The 18,921-nt window shown below is 36.1% G+C and overlaps 1 protein-coding gene across 1 annotated transcript in view; it reads right to left on the reverse strand.

Annotated features, from left to right (window-relative positions):
* Positions 1–18,921, reverse strand: part of DNAH11 (dynein axonemal heavy chain 11) — a 137,809-nt gene that overhangs the window by 102,830 nt on the left and 16,058 nt on the right. Inside the window, 7 exon segments of the mRNA XM_067292188.1 lie at positions 7,282–7,512; positions 8,611–8,705; positions 12,583–12,643; positions 13,488–13,610; positions 15,116–15,199; positions 16,916–17,002; positions 18,848–18,902. Coding sequence (XP_067148289.1) covers positions 7,282–7,512; positions 8,611–8,705; positions 12,583–12,643; positions 13,488–13,610; positions 15,116–15,199; positions 16,916–17,002; positions 18,848–18,902 — 736 coding nt within the window.

An 18,921-nucleotide genomic window follows, 5' to 3' on the forward strand; every position in this document is an offset into this window, starting at 1 on the left:
CTGCCACAAGCTTCTATCTTAGGCATCAGCCAAAGGGATTTACTGCTCAGAAAAGCAGATCCCAGGTAGCAAGCCTGTATTCGCGCTTTCCCAGACAGTCTGACAATGCCCTGCAGCTTGCCCCATTGAACTTCAGTATGTTAAGAAATGAAGTCAGAGAATCATTTTTTCTCAAGTCTGGATTAAATCAACAAAAAGCGTTACTGCTAGAGTAAAGAATTTAGATGAGTTTTTTAAGCAGTCTCTGCACCTTTTAAGTCAAAGAACATCATCAAATAGTTCTAAGTGCAGCTCCAACTGGAATAAATGGACGCCATTTTACTGCCCATCAGGCAGCAGCAACTGCTTATGGAGGTTAATTTACTCTCAGAACACGAGTTTGATACAAACTTTTTGAGTGCAGCATGCAAAATAGTTAGATTTTACACTTTTTAAATTCAAAACTTTCTTCCTTGAAAGACTAGTGTTAAGATACAAAGCATAAATATGTACTTTAGGAAGAAGATAATGGGCTGTCCTACAGTGTCCAAAAGCATGTGAAATTGTTTGCAGTGCATTATATTTTTCACAGGTTCTCAACAATCACACATCCAATATCTTATTAGATATGAGTAGGGCTTTGTTTTCAACTGGTAGTTATGAAATAGTCATGAACATATGCATGCCTACACCCATGAAATAATGTGACAGCCTCACGCTTAAACAGATGGTTAATTTACTAGATTAACCTAGCTGTGAAGATTCCTATCTATTCCAATCACAAGACAATGAATACTCTTGCACATGCATAGACACATTTCATGTACTCACGGGTACCTTTACGGTGTATGTGGACTCTATGATACGTAGACTCAAAGAAAAAAAGGCAAGATATTCATTTAATTCTCTTGCCATTATATTGTACAGGCAGACACAATATGAATACTGAATCTTTTCATAGAAGTTCTGAAGCAAACACAAATTGCACTTCACTGCAAACCAAGGCTAGTGGCATTAGGTGACAGGTATGCTGTACTCAAAATGCTAACCCACAGTATACTCACCTGAAAAGCGCTTTGAGATTTTCAGGTAGTTCTGTCCAACCTGCATATCCTGGGTTGTAATAAATATCTCAACTGATGATTTCAATGTAATGTTTTCATCAAGGAATAAATATTTGTCATAACAATGATAAGATTATACATACTTATTAAAATGTTACAGTTAGGTTAGATGTAAGCAACTGCATAATACAAAGCCAGCCATCTTGGTTCAGATGACAAAAGTCCACCTGGCCCTGGATCCCATCTCCCACAGTGGCCACGAGTCAATTCCTAGGAAAGCTTATGAGGGCTCAGCAAACATATAGTGGCATTTCCCTGGTAGGCACCAGCTTCTAGTGAACTGTGGCTCCACTGTGGCCAGCACTGAATTTGGAAGGAAAAAATTGGACGGTTAAGGCAAAAAATGTGTATGGCTGAAGCATGTGTCACAGGAACTAACTTTTAAATGTGTAGAATAAATGCAAAGAAAAAGAGACAGAGAATATAAAATTCTGATGGTTGCTTGTCTGCGGAAAGTATAATGATGATAGGTCAGTTCCTCACTTGGTACAGAACAGAGACAACACAGCTGCCATCACTGAAGGTGAAATGAAGCGTGGAGCACAACTCAGTAAATTCTGCTGAGCCTACCAATACAATAATGCTGGGACTGATAGGGATGAGGTGGGTTTGAAGAGGGCAGGAGACTGTATCAGGTAAAGGGAAGAGGAAGGAGAACATGGTACAGTGAAAACGGAAGGCCTGTCTCAAAAACACTGGGAAACCCTGGAGCCCCCAAGATCTTGCAAAAATGAACCCCACCTATGTTCTGACCCATATGATGCAATCATTTCACAGTGGACGACTTGAACAGTACAAGAACTTCAACAGCAAAACTTTAATTGGGCTTCTATAGGACCATGAATGTACCCACATTTATTGCTATGTTTTGAAGAGAAAGTTACTTTAATTTAGATATACGCAGGTAATTTAATACTACCTCTCTACTCTCTCACCGCATTTACAAAGGATTTCAAAAGAACTTTGGAAGAAGATTTTATTGGCTTAGTATTTATGGTCTGTGAAGGATGATAAAGAAGCAGTGATAAAATACTCACTTCTTTTTGTTTCTCATTGCATCATGGATAGTCTTTACTTGCATGGCCACCACTGACAGAACTTCTACTCAGATGCGACTGAATTCATCAAAGCATCCCCAAGCTCCTGTCTGGACCAAACCTTTACAGATATTCCCTACAGACTGAAACCAAAACTGAAAGATTTAATTTTTTTTCCTGAAAGCAAAGATTTCCAATGAGCTTTATATGAAACAAACAAACAAACAAACAAACAAACAAACAAACAGTTTCTATACTTTTTAACTGAACACCACACTTTGTAGTCCATTTGCTCAGAACAGCTGAAGACATATACCATCATACCAAGGGCATGGACCAGATCTTTGGTGGTTTCCGTTTTAGCCGTGCCAGCTGGTCCTGCAGAAGTACCACTCATTGTTAGGTGGAGAGACTGGGTTAGAGTAATATAACACCTTAACATAAAAAAAAATTATTGTTAGCATTGCAAGGAACACTATAATGTCAGTTTTTGTTTTAAAAAACTTTATGATTCATGGGTGATTTATTTTGAATCTGCTTTCTCATTATATTTTAATGAACTGAAGCTGTAAACATACACCTTGCATATTCACATAAAATTATGATGTGGCAGTACTTGGAAAATGTCTGTTTTAGATATGCAAACCATCCACATCAACGCTTTTCATTTTTTAAAGGAGTTAAATATCCCATCGGTGGTCACACAGGACATGGAACACGAGATTCTTGTTACTGATTTGCCTAATACAAAGGCTTCAGCCTCAGCATTCTCCCTCCCAACTGAGAACCATAAACACTGAGCCAACAAGGACTGCTGGATGCATCTCTCCACCCTGGAGCCAAGACACTTCCAGAAAAAGCTTCATTGTAAGTGGTATGAAAAAAGTATTGGTTTGGACATAAAAAAAAAATCCTGGAAAACTCTTGGTTAACCTTTGGTACAGATCCACTCATATTCTTCTTCAGATTAGACGATGAATATCCAAGTTAAGTAAATGCAAGAAGTATTTATTTCACTTAATTTACAAATAAATGGCCATTAAGATCATACCATTACTCAGGTATGCACACCTACATGGACACTTATGCTCACAAGATACTGTATTTGTCTCAATAACAGATCTAAGAAAACCTTATAAAATATATTTGATGTATGAAAGAACACTGAACTTCTAAGAAACATTTAACTTTGTATTTGCTAAAACAGATCAAGCAGACATTGTTATTAGTAACAGCCACTACCAGGCAAAGTTGTAATAACTAGCCAAGGGGTATTTCCCAGGTACTCATAAAAGTACTGGAATCGAGCATCGCAAACGCTGGCAAAACAGTGCTTCTGGGCTTCATCCCATCTATGGTGTAGCTGTGACAACCAAGCAAAAGCTTGGGAACTGGTGACCTAAAAAGACATTGTAGAGTCATTATGCTGTGTGGGAGCTGTTCAGATGAAAGAAACGAAACACATCACAATGCTTCAACTGTCATCAGAAGGTCTCGTACCTCATTCCTAGACATTTATGAATAATAACTACTACATTCCATTATAAAGGATTTGACTCACATCGAGGCATTGTGCATTTATATAGAAGTAAATGTTATATAAGACCTTTCTAATAGAGCTGTCACTGCAGAACTCATTGCCACTTACTGAGCCAACACCTCTCCTTACAAACAATACAGTCTTTGCATGTGAGCAGACATTACCTTTGCCAGAGTAAGTTTCATTTTACTTCTTGAGCCTTGTTTCTTGTTATCTGAATGCCACCTTAGAAACTCATTTTATTTCATTTCCCTGTTCCCAAATCCATGCATTTTTTAATGGTTTCTTTTAAATAGTAGCCACTGCAGTGTTGGAAGGTATAAGCTGTAATGCTGGTCTGCGCTACGCGACTGGGCCATGAGAACGCTACCCGAACTTCTATGCATCATAACTCATTTTAGGTATCATTTGTAACAAATCATAAGTCAACAATGTCTCTCATCTTGTAATGAAACTTGCTAGAGAAACACTGGAGGGAGTCGTCATGCTTCCATGTTTAGAAGGAAAAGTATTCTAAAGAATTCAGAGGCCCAGCAGGTCAGAAGGAAAATGAGAATTCTTTCCTATTTCAGTCCCTGTCCAGTGGAAGTTTCTGTGTACTCAAACCAGCAACATGTGTCTGACACCTTAGTTTACCTCAACAAAGTTATATATATATAGAGTGTGCACTTTGGTTTATACAAACACTTAAAATTGTTAATGAAATGCACTTATACAGAATCACCATAGGAGAAGAGTGCCTTGCTCTAGAGATATGTATATATGCCTCTAAGGGGAGAATAAAACACACTATGAATAATTGAAGATGGAATAATTAAAGACAGACTAATTAAAGACATTTGGAAAAACCCTCAGAATGCCCAAGGATAATCTATACTCAGTTTTGTGATCTGAAATTTAATGGAAACATCTTGCTGCTCACAGAGAACCTGCTAAAAGTTTGAAATAGGATAGGAAATAGGATAAAAGATGACATCTGACTTTCTTTCAAACCAATTTTAGATTCAGACAGAAGTGACCCACAAGAATGCAGGCATGGCAAAAAAGTTTGAGTACATGGCTCTGAAGCAGGCTGTCCTCATGACTGTAAATATTCCACCTCTGCTTTTCCACATGCAGATCCAGGCCCAAGTTTAGCTTAAGTATTATTAATTCTTTTCAAAACACCTAAAATTGTATATGTAAAATATAGTATATCCAAAGCATACCTTCTGAGCTACAAGACTTGCTAACACATCTTTAGCATGAACATCTATGGTGCAAATGGTCATGATCTTCTGTCAATCACCCAAGGAAAGTTATCTGAGCAACAGGGCAATAAGAGCATTTAGTTGCCTGACCTAAAAAGATTTAAATAATCCTCTTAGAACAGATGAATTCCAGTACCATTTAGCACCGTTTCTAAATGTTTCTAGTTCCTCCCAGAAATCAGTTTTGCCTACATAATGAATTATCACACAAACTAACTCCTATGTACAAATTTACTAATATTAAACCTGAGAAGCCAGAATAAATCCTGGTCAAACTCTATGTTTGAACCATCACCAAAACAATGACAATCCAGAGGAGGACAAATATTGAAGATGATCAAGTAGGCAGGGGAGGAAGAATGGGATAAAGATGAGGATTTTTGGTAGGGAGGTTTGCATGAAGCTGAACTGTAAATTTTGTGGTTACCATCTGCATATGCACTAGACTGAAAAAATTGGTGTCTTAATTGCTTGAGAACATCTTTTGTCCAAAGTATTTAAAAATACACCTTAGATGAGTTCAGTGACTTAAGTTTCAAAAACAGGTAAGGCAATTAAGGGAAGGATCACAAAATGTGATATGAATGATTATGCTTGGAGTTAGCTAGTAGAAATATCTTATGGAATTTTTTTTTAGGTTTCATATCAAATAGAAAAGAAAAATGCACACAGCTACTGCATGTAATTCTAAGGAGGTAAATATAACCCTAATAGAAAGTTATTCTGTTGGGTAGCTACTGTGAGACAGAACTATGCCTTTACATTTTAAAACTCTGGCTCAAAAATGCATGGGTGAATTAAAGACATCTCAAATACTACATTTTCTGTATTATTTGTACTATGTAATATACATATAAGCTTACTGGTGCTGTTTTTACTGAGATGGGAGTTAAAGGCCCAGAGGGTAATATTGCACACAAACAAGTTATCTGAGAATCACAGTCCAAATCCTAATTGATTTTGAAAATGCCTAAAAAACAAAACCAGCGAGCAATTTCACTGGGCTTCTTATACCTCTGTATCATATCAGCATGGATGTAAAGGATATTTCAATAGCAAAATTTGGAATAAAGTTGTCTAGCATCCCAGAATATTTCTGGCATCTTCCTTTAAACAAACCAAAGCTCCACTTCTTTATGATAACAGTGAGCTGTCATATGCACTGAGGTCCAGATTTTCTTGCCTAGTCCACTCTAGCAGAACCAGCAGAGCCAGTCCAAAAGTCCCCGGTACAGGTTGTCCACTCAGCAGGCAGTCGCAACATGAAACAGTAGTGAGCTGTACTTGCAAAGAGACCATAAAACCTTATCGGATCAGATAAAGCTTAATTATGGTCCAGTATCTCTCTTTCACAGAAGTCAGCAGAACATAATTTTAAAAAGGAAGATAAAAATCAAGTCAAGAACATGGATATCCTGGAAGGCTATGTCACAGACGCACCAGCCAGGATTTCCTAAACTGAAAAACAAACAATGAAAAATGTATCTAGACCATCATATTTAATAGCCATTGACCGAACTATTCTCCAGGAATTTGGCAAAACATTTTTCTTGATCCTCTTCATACTTCTGTCATTCTGTAGCAAAAAGTTCCATAGTTTGAACTTTGTACTTTGTGACAGAATATTTCTTTTGTTTAAAGTCTGCTACCTGACAGTTTCAAGCAGTGCGCACTATCTCTTGTATTATAAGAAACAGCAGAAAGAAATTAATCTTTATCACCCTTCTCAATAGCAGGAATGATTCTAGATACCTCTATCATATTCCTCCCTCCCTAATCATCTCTTTCCTATTTTCTTTTGGTAGATTTTATAGGTTAGAAATGAGAACCAAAACTACTTAAAGTTTTCACAAAGAAGAAAGAAAAGAATACTCCTACCAGAACAACAACATTTAATAAGAAGGATGAAGCAAAATTCAAGCAATAGAAGCCACCCCCTTTTGAAGTGGAACTAAAACAAATCACATTAAAAGTAAACTGTCTCATTTGACACAAACTGACCCAACGGTTTTGGCTTCCTTACACAATTTTTTTAATTTTTGCATATGCACAGCCTTGCATACTCTGGCCTTGCTACATTAAGGTTGTCTTATTATATATTATCTTGCTTTTAACTTTCATCTCTGTTCAGAATAATCCCACAGAAAACCCAGTTACTAAGATGTGATACAAAGGCCCATGACATGACAGAAATGGAAGCAAAAGGCATTTTTCTTTTTTCAGAAGATGCCAACAACAGTTAACTTACTACAGGACTAAAATTATTTAATACGGCACTCATATCTTTTTATGAGACCATTTGCACACTATATTAGTTTTCACTGAATTAAACAAAAAGAAGACACCCATACCTGTTTCTTGTTGTAATCCTTCAGGGCTGATTCCAAGCCCTCTTCCAGCCTACTGAGTGCTATTTCTACATCTGAAATCCACCAGATTTGTGAACTAGTAAGTGCAATTTGGACTGAGTAGTCAACCCACTGTTCTCTCTGCTTTTCTTCATAAGCCAATATTGCCTCCATAATGTAGAGACACACGGTTTTGTGCACAGTTTCCTCAAGGTGTTGCAAGCAAGCCTCTACCTTTTGAAGGAAAAACCCCAAACAAACATAAACACTGCATTTTATACTAATAAAATAGGAAGCTCATCTCTCATTAATCTTTATAAATGATTTTTTTAATCAACATTCTTTACATTAACTGATTTTTTTTCCCCTATTTTCTCTCCCTACACTTCCTCTTCATCAGGATTTAATTCTGAGACACCCTTCCCAGTTACTGAGATACCAGACACTGTTTTGCTTTACATATCCAATTGATTTAAACAGACATATTGTCTTAGATCCCCAAATATTGAAGTTTTAAGTTTTTTCTGTTCTGCAAACACAAAGTAAACACAAACAATACAGTCCCTCTTATGTCTCTATGTACTCAAATGTAGCTGTATCTTGGAGAAAACATCTCTAAGAGGCAAGCTGCATATATTAGCCAATTCAGTCTGAGGCCTCCCTGCTGAGACAATCAATCATTAGAACCACATGCAACACTGATTTTATGCAATGTGAACGCCTATCCATTGAGCACTGTTCTGAGAACAATAAGTTATTGTCCCAAAAGATGCTGATCTGTTCTTTCTGACCTACCACTACCCAGTTAGCACGCATACTGGCTGGCCAATTAGCAAACATGAGGCTCAGAAACAGCTAAAATCCTGTTCAACTGATAGGGAATATGGAAGAGAGCTGGCGGTCTGGAGAGGTGTGTTAAAGGATATGGGAGGAAGGGATCTGAAAATGACAGGGAAGATGAAACAAAAGGATAGAAGAAGAGAGGAAGTATAAGAAATGTAATATTTAACCAGTTCCATTCATCAGTTCCATTACTTTCAGGGGAAATTTTTTCTTTTTGATAACTCCTGAACACTTGCTTAACACTCTGCACATCTTTAAAAATTTATGTACAAGGGACAGCTAGACAATTTATTAAATTATTAGGTTATTATGCAGTTTGGGCCCATATTATATTTTTTAATTTGTAAAAATAATTTTAACTTTTTAAAAGTTAATTTTTAAATTTCCATTTTAAAAAGTGGCATTTCACGCCAATATTAATTTCCTATTTAATTTACATATCAAAGAGGTGAAAAATCCATGAAGAAAACTTCACATAACTCAACATACCTGAACATTGCATCCACATTCTTCATGGAATGGAACATACTCCTTTTCTCTGCTGTACATTCCAAGGGCAGCATTTGTAGAGTCTTCTTTATTCTCTTGAAATTTAAGATCAGCACATTGTCAAAAAGCTTGGTTAGATGATGGCTCACCAGCACCCCAAAATACCAGACTTTAAAGAAACCTTTTATCTTAGTCTTGTCTCTGTCCAAGTACTTTTATGCACAGTTTTCAGGAACTAACTGGATAATATGAATATTTTGCACTGACATTACAACTGTGTTTCTGATTCTAATGCTTTCAGCACATAGTACTTTGATTGATCTTAGTGAGCAAAATGCACTGAATGAAAAGTGACCAACTAATACTTCGTTCTTAACTTTTAAAGACAACGAAAAGTTAAAAAACAGTTTTACCATAGTATTAGAACACTTATGCCATTCAAACAAAATGAGAAGGCTATTTTTGATCTCCCATGTGGCACAGAATGACACAGCAATGCTATCTGACTCTCCATTGCAAGGTTACTACACAGGAGGCTTTTATGGAAAAAGCTGTCAGAAGATGCTCACAAAGCAAGTAGTGAGTAGAGTTAATTACACTATTGTCAGTGGTCAGAAGAGTCTGAAGGATAAAGATAGATCAATATAAAACAGAGAAGTCCCGAGACTGTTATTATTTTATGGAGAGTGCTTATTTCACAAAGGTTTGTTGATTCAGGTCTAAATGCCTTTTGTAACAACACACCTCTCCAAAGAGCATGGAGTTTGAAGATCACTGTGACACAGGAGCATGTTCTCCTCCTGACAAGTACAGCAGGAGAGTTACCTGGCTGCTCTTCATGTATATAGCATTGAACAACGAATGGATAAAACGAGTCACCAAGATTTAGTGATTTGAAGAAGCTGTGAGAATCTATGATTATGTTTTATAAGGCTTAGTGTTCAAGCTTCACACAAGTCCTTCATCCTCTGGGAAAGTATCACTTCTTCTGTCACATCCCTTCTTAAATAAGCTTTGTCTGAGACACACCAATAATTTTAGTACTCAGAGAATTAATGGCCATAGCTGGATAGTTACTGAGGCCAGGAGTATCATCTGGTGTGTAGATAACATAGTATAGAGCTTCTGAAATACATCAAAGTGCCTGTGCTCTAATACAAATGGGTCTCAAACTGTTACAAAACCTGGCAGATGATTGTGTAAGGGAGGAAAACAGAAGGATGGCTACAAAAACATTTTTAGTACAATGGCCAGCAGCTCAGTCAGTAGAACCTAAAGAGACCATAGATCTTTCAGTGCTAGCTATCATTGCTACGTGTAGCAGACCCAAGATTTGATCAGTCTGGACCAGAAGCAGAACAGATTTGGTGATCTCATTGGCCTTTTCCATTTGTAACTCCTGCAAACCTACAATCCAAACAAATACAAATCTCACGTGGCTACATTTCCAGCAAGAAGCAGCACAGAATTTCGAACACTTTTTTCATAATGATGCTTTCATCTCTCCTTGTTGAAGACTTTGTACCTTTTCCAGCTGGGGGAAATGTTTATTACCTTATGTACACAAAATATTCATATTTGTAAAGTGAATTAACACTTTAAAACAAAGGTGAAGTTTTATGACACTTTCCACCTCACATGGTTATCTGGAAATTTGCCCTTCTGTAGACAAACTGAAGTAAAAAAATATGCAAGGAAGTTTACCTGTTTAGGCTGTATTCCTTTTGAAAGAATGTCTAGGAAATCAGCTGAAGAAACAAAACAGAAGTGAGGAGAAGCTATGCACTTGGTTTCTAAATATTCAGCCAGAGCTTCTTCACAAAGAGGGAAAGGGGGAGGAAAAAAAAAGAGGGAAGGGGGGAAAAAAAAGGGAAAGGAGGGAAAAAAAGGGAAAGGGGGGAAAAAAGGGAAAGGGGGAAAGGGAAAGGGGGGGAAAAAAAGGGAAAGGATGGAAAAAGGTGAAAGGGGGGAAAAAGGGGAAAGGGGGGAAAAAGGGGAAAGGGGGGAAAAAGGGGAAAGGGGGGAAAAAGGGGAAAGGGGGGAAAAAGGGGAAAGGGGGGAAAAAGGGGAAAGTGTCACTTGATAAGATATATTAGTCCTGTATGTTTAATATCAGGAACAAATGACAAAAATGTTACCATCAGATCACCTCATACCTGTGCAAGAAGCAAACATGACTTAGCTGTCATTTCTTGACTGTTCCAGAACTGCACTTTAGAACAATTCATAATTGTATTGGAAATTTTACCTGTGCTGCAAAGCTTCACATTTTTCATACAGCTTTGGTTTGGTTGTAGCTTCTATCATATTTTTTGTATTTGCTGTGTGAATCATTAACTCCTGTACAGAAGTGCAAGGAAATTAGTTGCAACATGTGGAATTCTCCTCAGATTTTTTTTTCCATTTCATACCATTTACTAAACTGCGACAAGAAAATCACTGGGAAAGAGAGTTTGAAGAAGACACGTCATTGGATTGTTTTGGTTTCTACTTCTTAAATAGCAAAAGAGAACAAGAAAACAAAGAAAAAAATCCACACTTATTTTGACAATGATTAGACTGAACATGAAGGAAATGCAAAATGAACTCAGACAATCACATTGAAGGAAAACAAATACCACTTTAATTATACTGTTAGATCTATTCCAACAAAATAAAAACGACCAATAGTAACAGAAAGCATTAATTTGTGTTTAATTCTGCTTGTGTGTGCGCAAGCCCAATGCCTTTTTCAACACGCACAATGAGGAAACTTGTACATATTAAACTACAACAAATTCATTGTTCTTAACAGGGTTCTCAGCTTGCACAAAAGTATGAATATAAAATTTTTTTTTGTATGAAGTTAGACATGCTGCTGCCCACATTATTTAAATCTGCAATTTAAACAATTAGAAATTTACTTCAAATTCTAAATGCAGAACCACACTATAAATCAGAGCACTGAGGCAGGAGAGGTAGATAGTGGTGATTCCACTGAAAAGCTTTAGCTTTTCAGAAATTCATGTAGTGAAAACTGAGACCTCAGAGCTTTCCCTGGAATAAATGAACTGAACTATCGGTGTGTCGATAAAATGCAAGTTATCTTCTTTACTTAGAAAGGCTTCAGTGACTTTTTTTTGTCAGGGTGAACAATTAAGACACGATAGTTTGGGGAAGTTAAAATGTTTAAGTTTGCTACAAGTGATTGCTACAATCACTTTTGGTTAACAATAAATAATATACCTTAACCTTGTATTTTGTTTACCATCATCATCAGTGACATGCATTTGACAGAAGGGGTTTCTGCAACACACAAGTATCAGATCTTTATGTGACTCCAGGATGCTAAACAAAAATTAATAAATGGTAGATTATAATAAAAGAAGATATTAAAGTCATGTGAAGAGGTAATCTGCAGAATTTCTTCTACAATAATAGTTTGCAGCAGTGTCTTGCATCTGTCAGTCCACCTTAAAGGAAAACAAGGTAAATGATTACTCCGATTTTAATAATAAAAGAATACAAATTCTACTTCTGAAATTCTCCTTAGTAAGCCTGAGATCCTCTGTAATAACTTTAATTCAGTGGGTTAGAAACAAACTTATCAAAGATCTCCTCAAACTAATTTGTCAATTTGATATTTATTTTAAAAAATCTATTTAATTATCCACTCCATATAGTCTAAATACAAGATATAGACTATCTATATAGCCTAGATACAAGATATGTAGTCTAAATATAAGACTATATTGTAGACTGTAATACAAGATATAAATTGACGTAAAAGCCTAACTCTAGGAGTTCCTAAATAAATAGCCCTACTAACTTTGAAGTTGGTATTGATTCCATCAAATCTGTTTGCATCTTCGGGCAGCTGGCTTCTGATATCTTCAGATCCAATCAAAATACTTTCTAGATGATACCATGTACGTGGAATTCCCATCCAAATGGAAATGACAGAATCTACCACGTTTCATTTCTTTTGCCAACTTTTCACTTGTCCAATGAAATATTCCACATATGTACTTTTCAGAATTGCTTGCAGACAAACCTACAAAAACAAAAAGAAGGGCAAAAAAACTGTACTAATGAAAATAATTTCTCAAACATAGGAACTATGGCTAAGAAAAGTTTAACAAATTGTCTTGTACCTTATTATTGCTGTAAATCATAACAGAAGACATTTTTAAACATGGCAAAAGGACAGCATATTATTAAAAGATTTCAAAAAATCTAAGAAAATATAAGCTTGGAAAAGTGTAATTTTGTTAACTCCTACACAGAGACAGGAATTTTCCTTAGAATATATATAGTTAAGTAGCATACACATAATTTTACAGGACTAACATCTGGAGAAAACATAACTCACTGCAGTAAAGATTCAGGGGGAAAAAAACCCTTAAACTAACCAAGTGTATCAAGATAGTGAATGATACTGATATGCTAATATTACTATTAATTAAATCCTTACTTAATTGTTATATAAAGTTTCAAGCAGTTGTTCATCCGACTTTATTAAAGGAGCTCTATTCCTGTGATACTCTTTATAAGAAAATTCCATGGCAGAACATTGGCTGATTTCTGCAAAAATCTGGGAATAAGAACAGTAGTAATAAGATCTGTCTATACCTATCACATTTCATATTTTTAGTTGAGAACTGTAACTTAATTATGTTTAATGCAGTCTTGTTAAATTATACCACAGATAAGAAGGCAGCTTCACTATGCTTCACTTAGGCTGTGAATTTTTCTCAACAGATAAGTCGCATGAAATTATTCATTTCTATCATGAATTTCCTGAAACAAAACTTAATCAGTGCTCTTAATTACAATCAAGACAACAGTTTATTACATACTATTCTGCAGAAGCAGAAGGAAGAATGGCTCTCTCTCACCTTTTCAGTACCAAACTCTTTCACAGCTTTGTCAACTGTACTTTGGACTTCATCTTCCACTTCATGAAGCTGGAGTCCCAGAAGGTCTGTTAAGGTAGTATCATCCACTACTAAAAGCCTGACCTGTAAAACAAGGACAACACAGAACAAACTAAGTAAATAAGTAAGAAACCATACACAAGCATATAATAAAGTATCCAAATGGCATCTAAATGAAATAAGTCATATGCCCTCTAGATACCGATGTGCTTTCAGCTTTTCACCAAAACTGTGTGGTACCTTTGAAGCTAATCTGCCCAGATGAAATATTGTGCTGATGCTGTTAGTGTATTTTTTTGTTTGAAACACTTTGTTGAGTGGTAGCCTGTGTGTTCCTGTACTGTAATGTATATCACAGACACAGGACCAAACAGCAAGTTTATTTGTACAGCTGTCATTGAAGTTGACGGAATCCACAGACACAGTACTATACTCTGGAAATCTTAGGGCTTTTTTAGGGAAGATTTTATTTGGGTCATTGATTTATGTTGCCGATTAGCTCAAGGCTCTGGAAATGTTCTTTCCAATGTGCCAATTTAAATAATGGAACTGGGTTAACATTGTATATTTACACAGCGATTTTATGATTCCAGCTGGACCAGAGCCCTTTATTTTATCACAGTAATATAAGGAGATGCAATGGAAACTCTTGTATGTACACCAGCGTCTGATGAGCATGACACAGGTGTTCAACCTACAGGTCGCAATGGCAGTGATCAGCATCTTCTCTCTTCCATGACCTGGCATGCCACAGTGAACAATGCAAACGCAGAAGTTACTCCAACCTTCCCCTTGCTCTTCACATCCCTATCATACCGCATGTCGCTGGTATCATACGCAGCAACTGAGTGAGGTCACATCATTTTGAAGCAATTTAAGTGAAGACACCTGCTCTAAGCCTGATTCTTGCAGCAATATTAGTTGGGCATACAAGGAAACCTATTTACTTCCACATGAAACAAATGTGTAATGAAGAAGAAAAGTTATACCCATTAGGTTCAAGACTTTCTTCCCAGCATATACAACTACTACACTGTCTGTGAATCACAGCTATTCCTTTAGGGTCCTGCAAACAGTCTGGGGGCCTTAGTTCCTATTTTTGCTTCAAATTTCCCTCGTCTTCTTGCAACTGTCTTCTGGAGGACTACTGTCCAAAAAACCACTGTAAATACTTCAAGCAAAGAAAGTGTCCTCCCTTTAAAAATGAACATCTTTGCTTAACCTTCCAACACTATGGAGCTATGTCCAAGAGCAGAGCAGACAAACCTCTGCAAATTCCACTTGTCTCTAAAACTAATGACTTTCATCTTGTAGGGCTTGACATAAAATCCCACCCTCTTTATTCTTTTATATACTGCCTCAATTCAGAGAGGTGACAGCATGATTTTACCATGTACCTCCACAGGGACTGGAAACTCAGCCAGAAGAATAAAATTTTAAAGGAGAGTTCCCAAACCAAAACATGTTCCTGAATATTCAGTTTGAACATGAGCAACAAATCCACTGAAACATCAAAGTGGGTGGGAAGAGTGAGAAAGGGGTGGCATCAAGACAGATAAATTGTAGAAATAGTCAGCTATGGAACCTGCCTTGGCAAACCTTCTGAGCTCTGTATCCATCTGTTCCACATTAATCTGTCTCCACTGGGTTTTAGTGCAATCATCAATGCTGCTCTGAAACAGAAAGTACAGATAAAAGTGTCAACAACATTTGGTAAAAACAAGTTTTTGCTATATAACAGATAAATGGATGCAGTGGGTGGGCCTATCATGTGGTAATAGCTCTTGGCCCTTGAAACATTAAGTTTTTCCAAGCCTACACCACCACTACCTAGAAAGCGTACCGAATAATCCATCTTCTCAAAACCTAAACCAAAATCCAAGCTTTTAACTATTTCATACCTAAATCTCTGATAGTGTGAGAAAGGTGTGTATATATCTATTAAATACACACCTATATCTACTGATATTATAAAGATGCAGCTGGAAAAGTGGGGGAAACTGCCCCCACCCTCCCTGGCACTAGCCATGCTATGCAAAAAACTACAGGAAAAAAATCAAATATACAGATTTTTAAGTTGCCTATGAAAAACAACTTCTTGGGATAAACAGAACTTTATAATGCTGATTTACCATACAGCTCTGTACACTGACTTTCCCAGACTCAGGATCTAACCGAGGATATAACTGTTGGTGAAACTGCCTTGCATCTAGCCTTCCACAGCTTTCTAATGTACAATGCACAGCTAATGCGCAGCTTTCTGATGTCCTGAAGTGGGATTTTCAGGCTTTCTGAGTTTTTACTCATTGATTTTAATTATTCCAGCAAACTACTGGTAATAAATAAGCTTAAAATGAAACTGCAAGGGTTATTTTGCTTTGGCATTATTTTGAGATTAGAGATACTCTTCATCTGAGTGTTCTAAAATATGGCATTTATAACTTCAAAAACAAAAGGAATATGAAATTCTTCAGTATTTTAAACTTTTTTTTGTTTTTATCAAAACTATAAACACTTCATGGACCAAATTAAGCATATAACATTCAAAACATTCTAAATTTATAATTTCTTAAAAAAGATCTTACATTAGTGTAAACACTAATATCCCACACTTCCTTGAGCAACTTTCTTTTTGACATGGTTTCATTTGCTTGTAGTCTGGAATTACTACTTCAAATAGCTTTGCAGATTCCTGCATTGGTAACATTTCTTTTTCCAGCATCTCAGTCTCTTGATTTGCTTTGAAGAGGAAAAGAGCACTAAATAAAGTACAGATATAAAGTATTCTGAACTTAACAAAACCTGGCAGTGAAATCTACACATCTGATTCAATGTACCAAAAATTTAGAGGAATTATTGCAAACAGGTTAACATGCTGCATTTGCAACATCTCTGAAACACCCAAAAGGCCTGCCATGCTCTCTATGTTTGAACCATAAAGACAAATAACTGCACAGAAAACAGTTAATTTACTCTTGTAATAAATAACTCTTTTGGCTTCTTAAATCACTTTTCTCATTATTATAAAGTCGTATAAACGCTAGCAAAACCCCTCCATGATGTTTCAGAAAGATCCACTAAATCTTCCACTCTGATGTATTCACAGTATATTATGCCGACTTTTTCAAAGAACATGAATATAGAGGATATGCAAATATTCTGCAGTGCTTTATTTTATCAATGATAGTATGCAACACTGGAAGAGAAACAAGAGAAACTGGGATTTGGTGGTGACTTTAAGATATGGAAGACAAAACTTTTGATATTTAACTGCTAAAATTCTATCTTTTTGACAAAAAAGTAAATATTTCAATGTGTATATCACAATATCATTAGATTTGGTACTGAAAGATTACAAGCAAATATGTTTTACTGAGATTTCCTATTACCTTTTCAAGACGAGCATATGGATTTTCTACATCAAACTGAAAAAGAGCTTTCATATTAAATCTTTCTCTGAATTCTATTTGCTTCCCCTGATAAAACACAGGTAATAAGATCTGTCACTGATCATGTTCTCATTAAAAAAAAAAAGAGAGAAATAGAAAAGAATGATTTCAGAGTTCAATGTACATCAAATGAAGCACATTTTCTTCTGATAACTGCAGCCTCAGAAGTCTGAAAGGAGTTATTTTGTGCTTTACAGACACAGCTATCTTTTTAATGGCATTTCATTTTTCAGACAATTTCTATTGAACAGAGTAAAATTATCTTGGAGGAAAAATATCACACATGGCAGAAATATACAGGTGAACTTTATATACAAACAATGGGGATAACGCCAAACTTGTCCATCAATAAGAAATTATATTGGAGGGTTTATTTAATTACAAACAATACTGTACCAGGTAGCTTTTGCTAGAATTTTTGTCAAGTGCAAAATAAGTAATTTTATTGCTAGCTGGTAAACAAACTAGTTGAAATAACTTAATGAACTTAGTTATTTGATGTCTAATCACATAAAAATTGATTTTAAAATGTGTTGGGAATCTTCCACACAGTAAACTAGAGAGCTCCCCTCCCACTGCCTCAACACTTAACACAGTTTCAAATACACAAAGCTGAGCTGGAAATAGCTTTCTCATTCTACAAATCTCTTTAAGGCCTCAAGAAAAAAACATTCAGGAAACCATTCAAAAACCCATTTCATCAGAATGAAAAAAATACTTTGAAAGGTTTTTTCTTTGTCTGGTTGAAAAGCTGCATGAGAAAAGGAAAACCTGAATCCAAGTCACTTCAGAGAAACTAGAATACTAGTTTAAGATAAAATGTTACATTTATTTTTCTAGCCAACTCCTTGATCTGGTTTGGATCAGACAGAGGTAGAAACAGAAATTTCACTCTGAACCAGAGAATCTTGTCACGATTTCACTGAATCTGGTGAGAAGTTTCCATTTTGACTAATTAGATTATCTGATGAAAAACATTAGCTGAATTTCTGTCCCATTCTAAATAACAGGGTAGTATTATTTACAATGTAGTGCATCTCCCAAAACAATCCAAATAAAGGTCTCTCATATGCAGGTGCTGATTGTAATGCCATAGTTTAATAAGCATTTATTTTAGTGTTAGAGGGAACCACTTCAGCTGTAGTGCCTTTCTACCTATTCTTAACACAACAAAGTTACTTTTAATACAGATAATTCCCCCAAGTTCACCTATGACTCAAAATAATTATACTGGAACAGCTATAGGGCAATACATATACAGAAACAAGTGGCTGAGGATGTCTGAAAGACGGTATCATTTAACAGGCATTAAATCCCAACTTTTGTATCCATATTTGAACAGAGTCCCAAACTATTGCTAACTCTGTTAAGGAACTGGAAGTAACATAAAAAATATATTCACTGGAGTTTCTATATGGGTCAGTGTCTAGGAAAAGGCTTATGAATGTAAGCATAATTTGATCAGTAGAAAAAGGCAAAAAATACTATGGACCTCATCAGAACAAAATGTAGCAGATCTCTCTTTGAACTGACTTTCCATCATTCACATAAAACAAGTGTTTTAAAAAAACAATAAAAGCTACCTGCTTTATGTCTGGCAGTTAAGAAGGAGAGAAAATTGAATTGTTTTACATCACTGAGGTCAAGTACTGCTATTTTAGGACCATATGCACACATGTAGACATGAAATATTACTTTTGTTGGATTACCTCTAAATGGACATAAACTTGGTCTGGAATCTTCTGTCCATAGCCTTCCAACAGCATAAGTATCTCTTTTAAAGGTTCAAAAATTCAGCAATAGTTGTCTGTCTCTCACAGCCAAGAGATGACCTGTTATTTCCATCAGCCCACAAGAATCTCCCTAGTTCACCTCTCTTTGAAGTCCAGCATCTGTCAATTTTATAAATTCTTCTAAGTCAGTCAGACTATCAAAGAGAGAAAGAT

This window comes from Apteryx mantelli, chromosome 2 (genome assembly GCF_036417845.1).
Source record: "Apteryx mantelli isolate bAptMan1 chromosome 2, bAptMan1.hap1, whole genome shotgun sequence".
NCBI lineage: Eukaryota > Metazoa > Chordata > Aves > Apterygiformes > Apterygidae > Apteryx > Apteryx mantelli.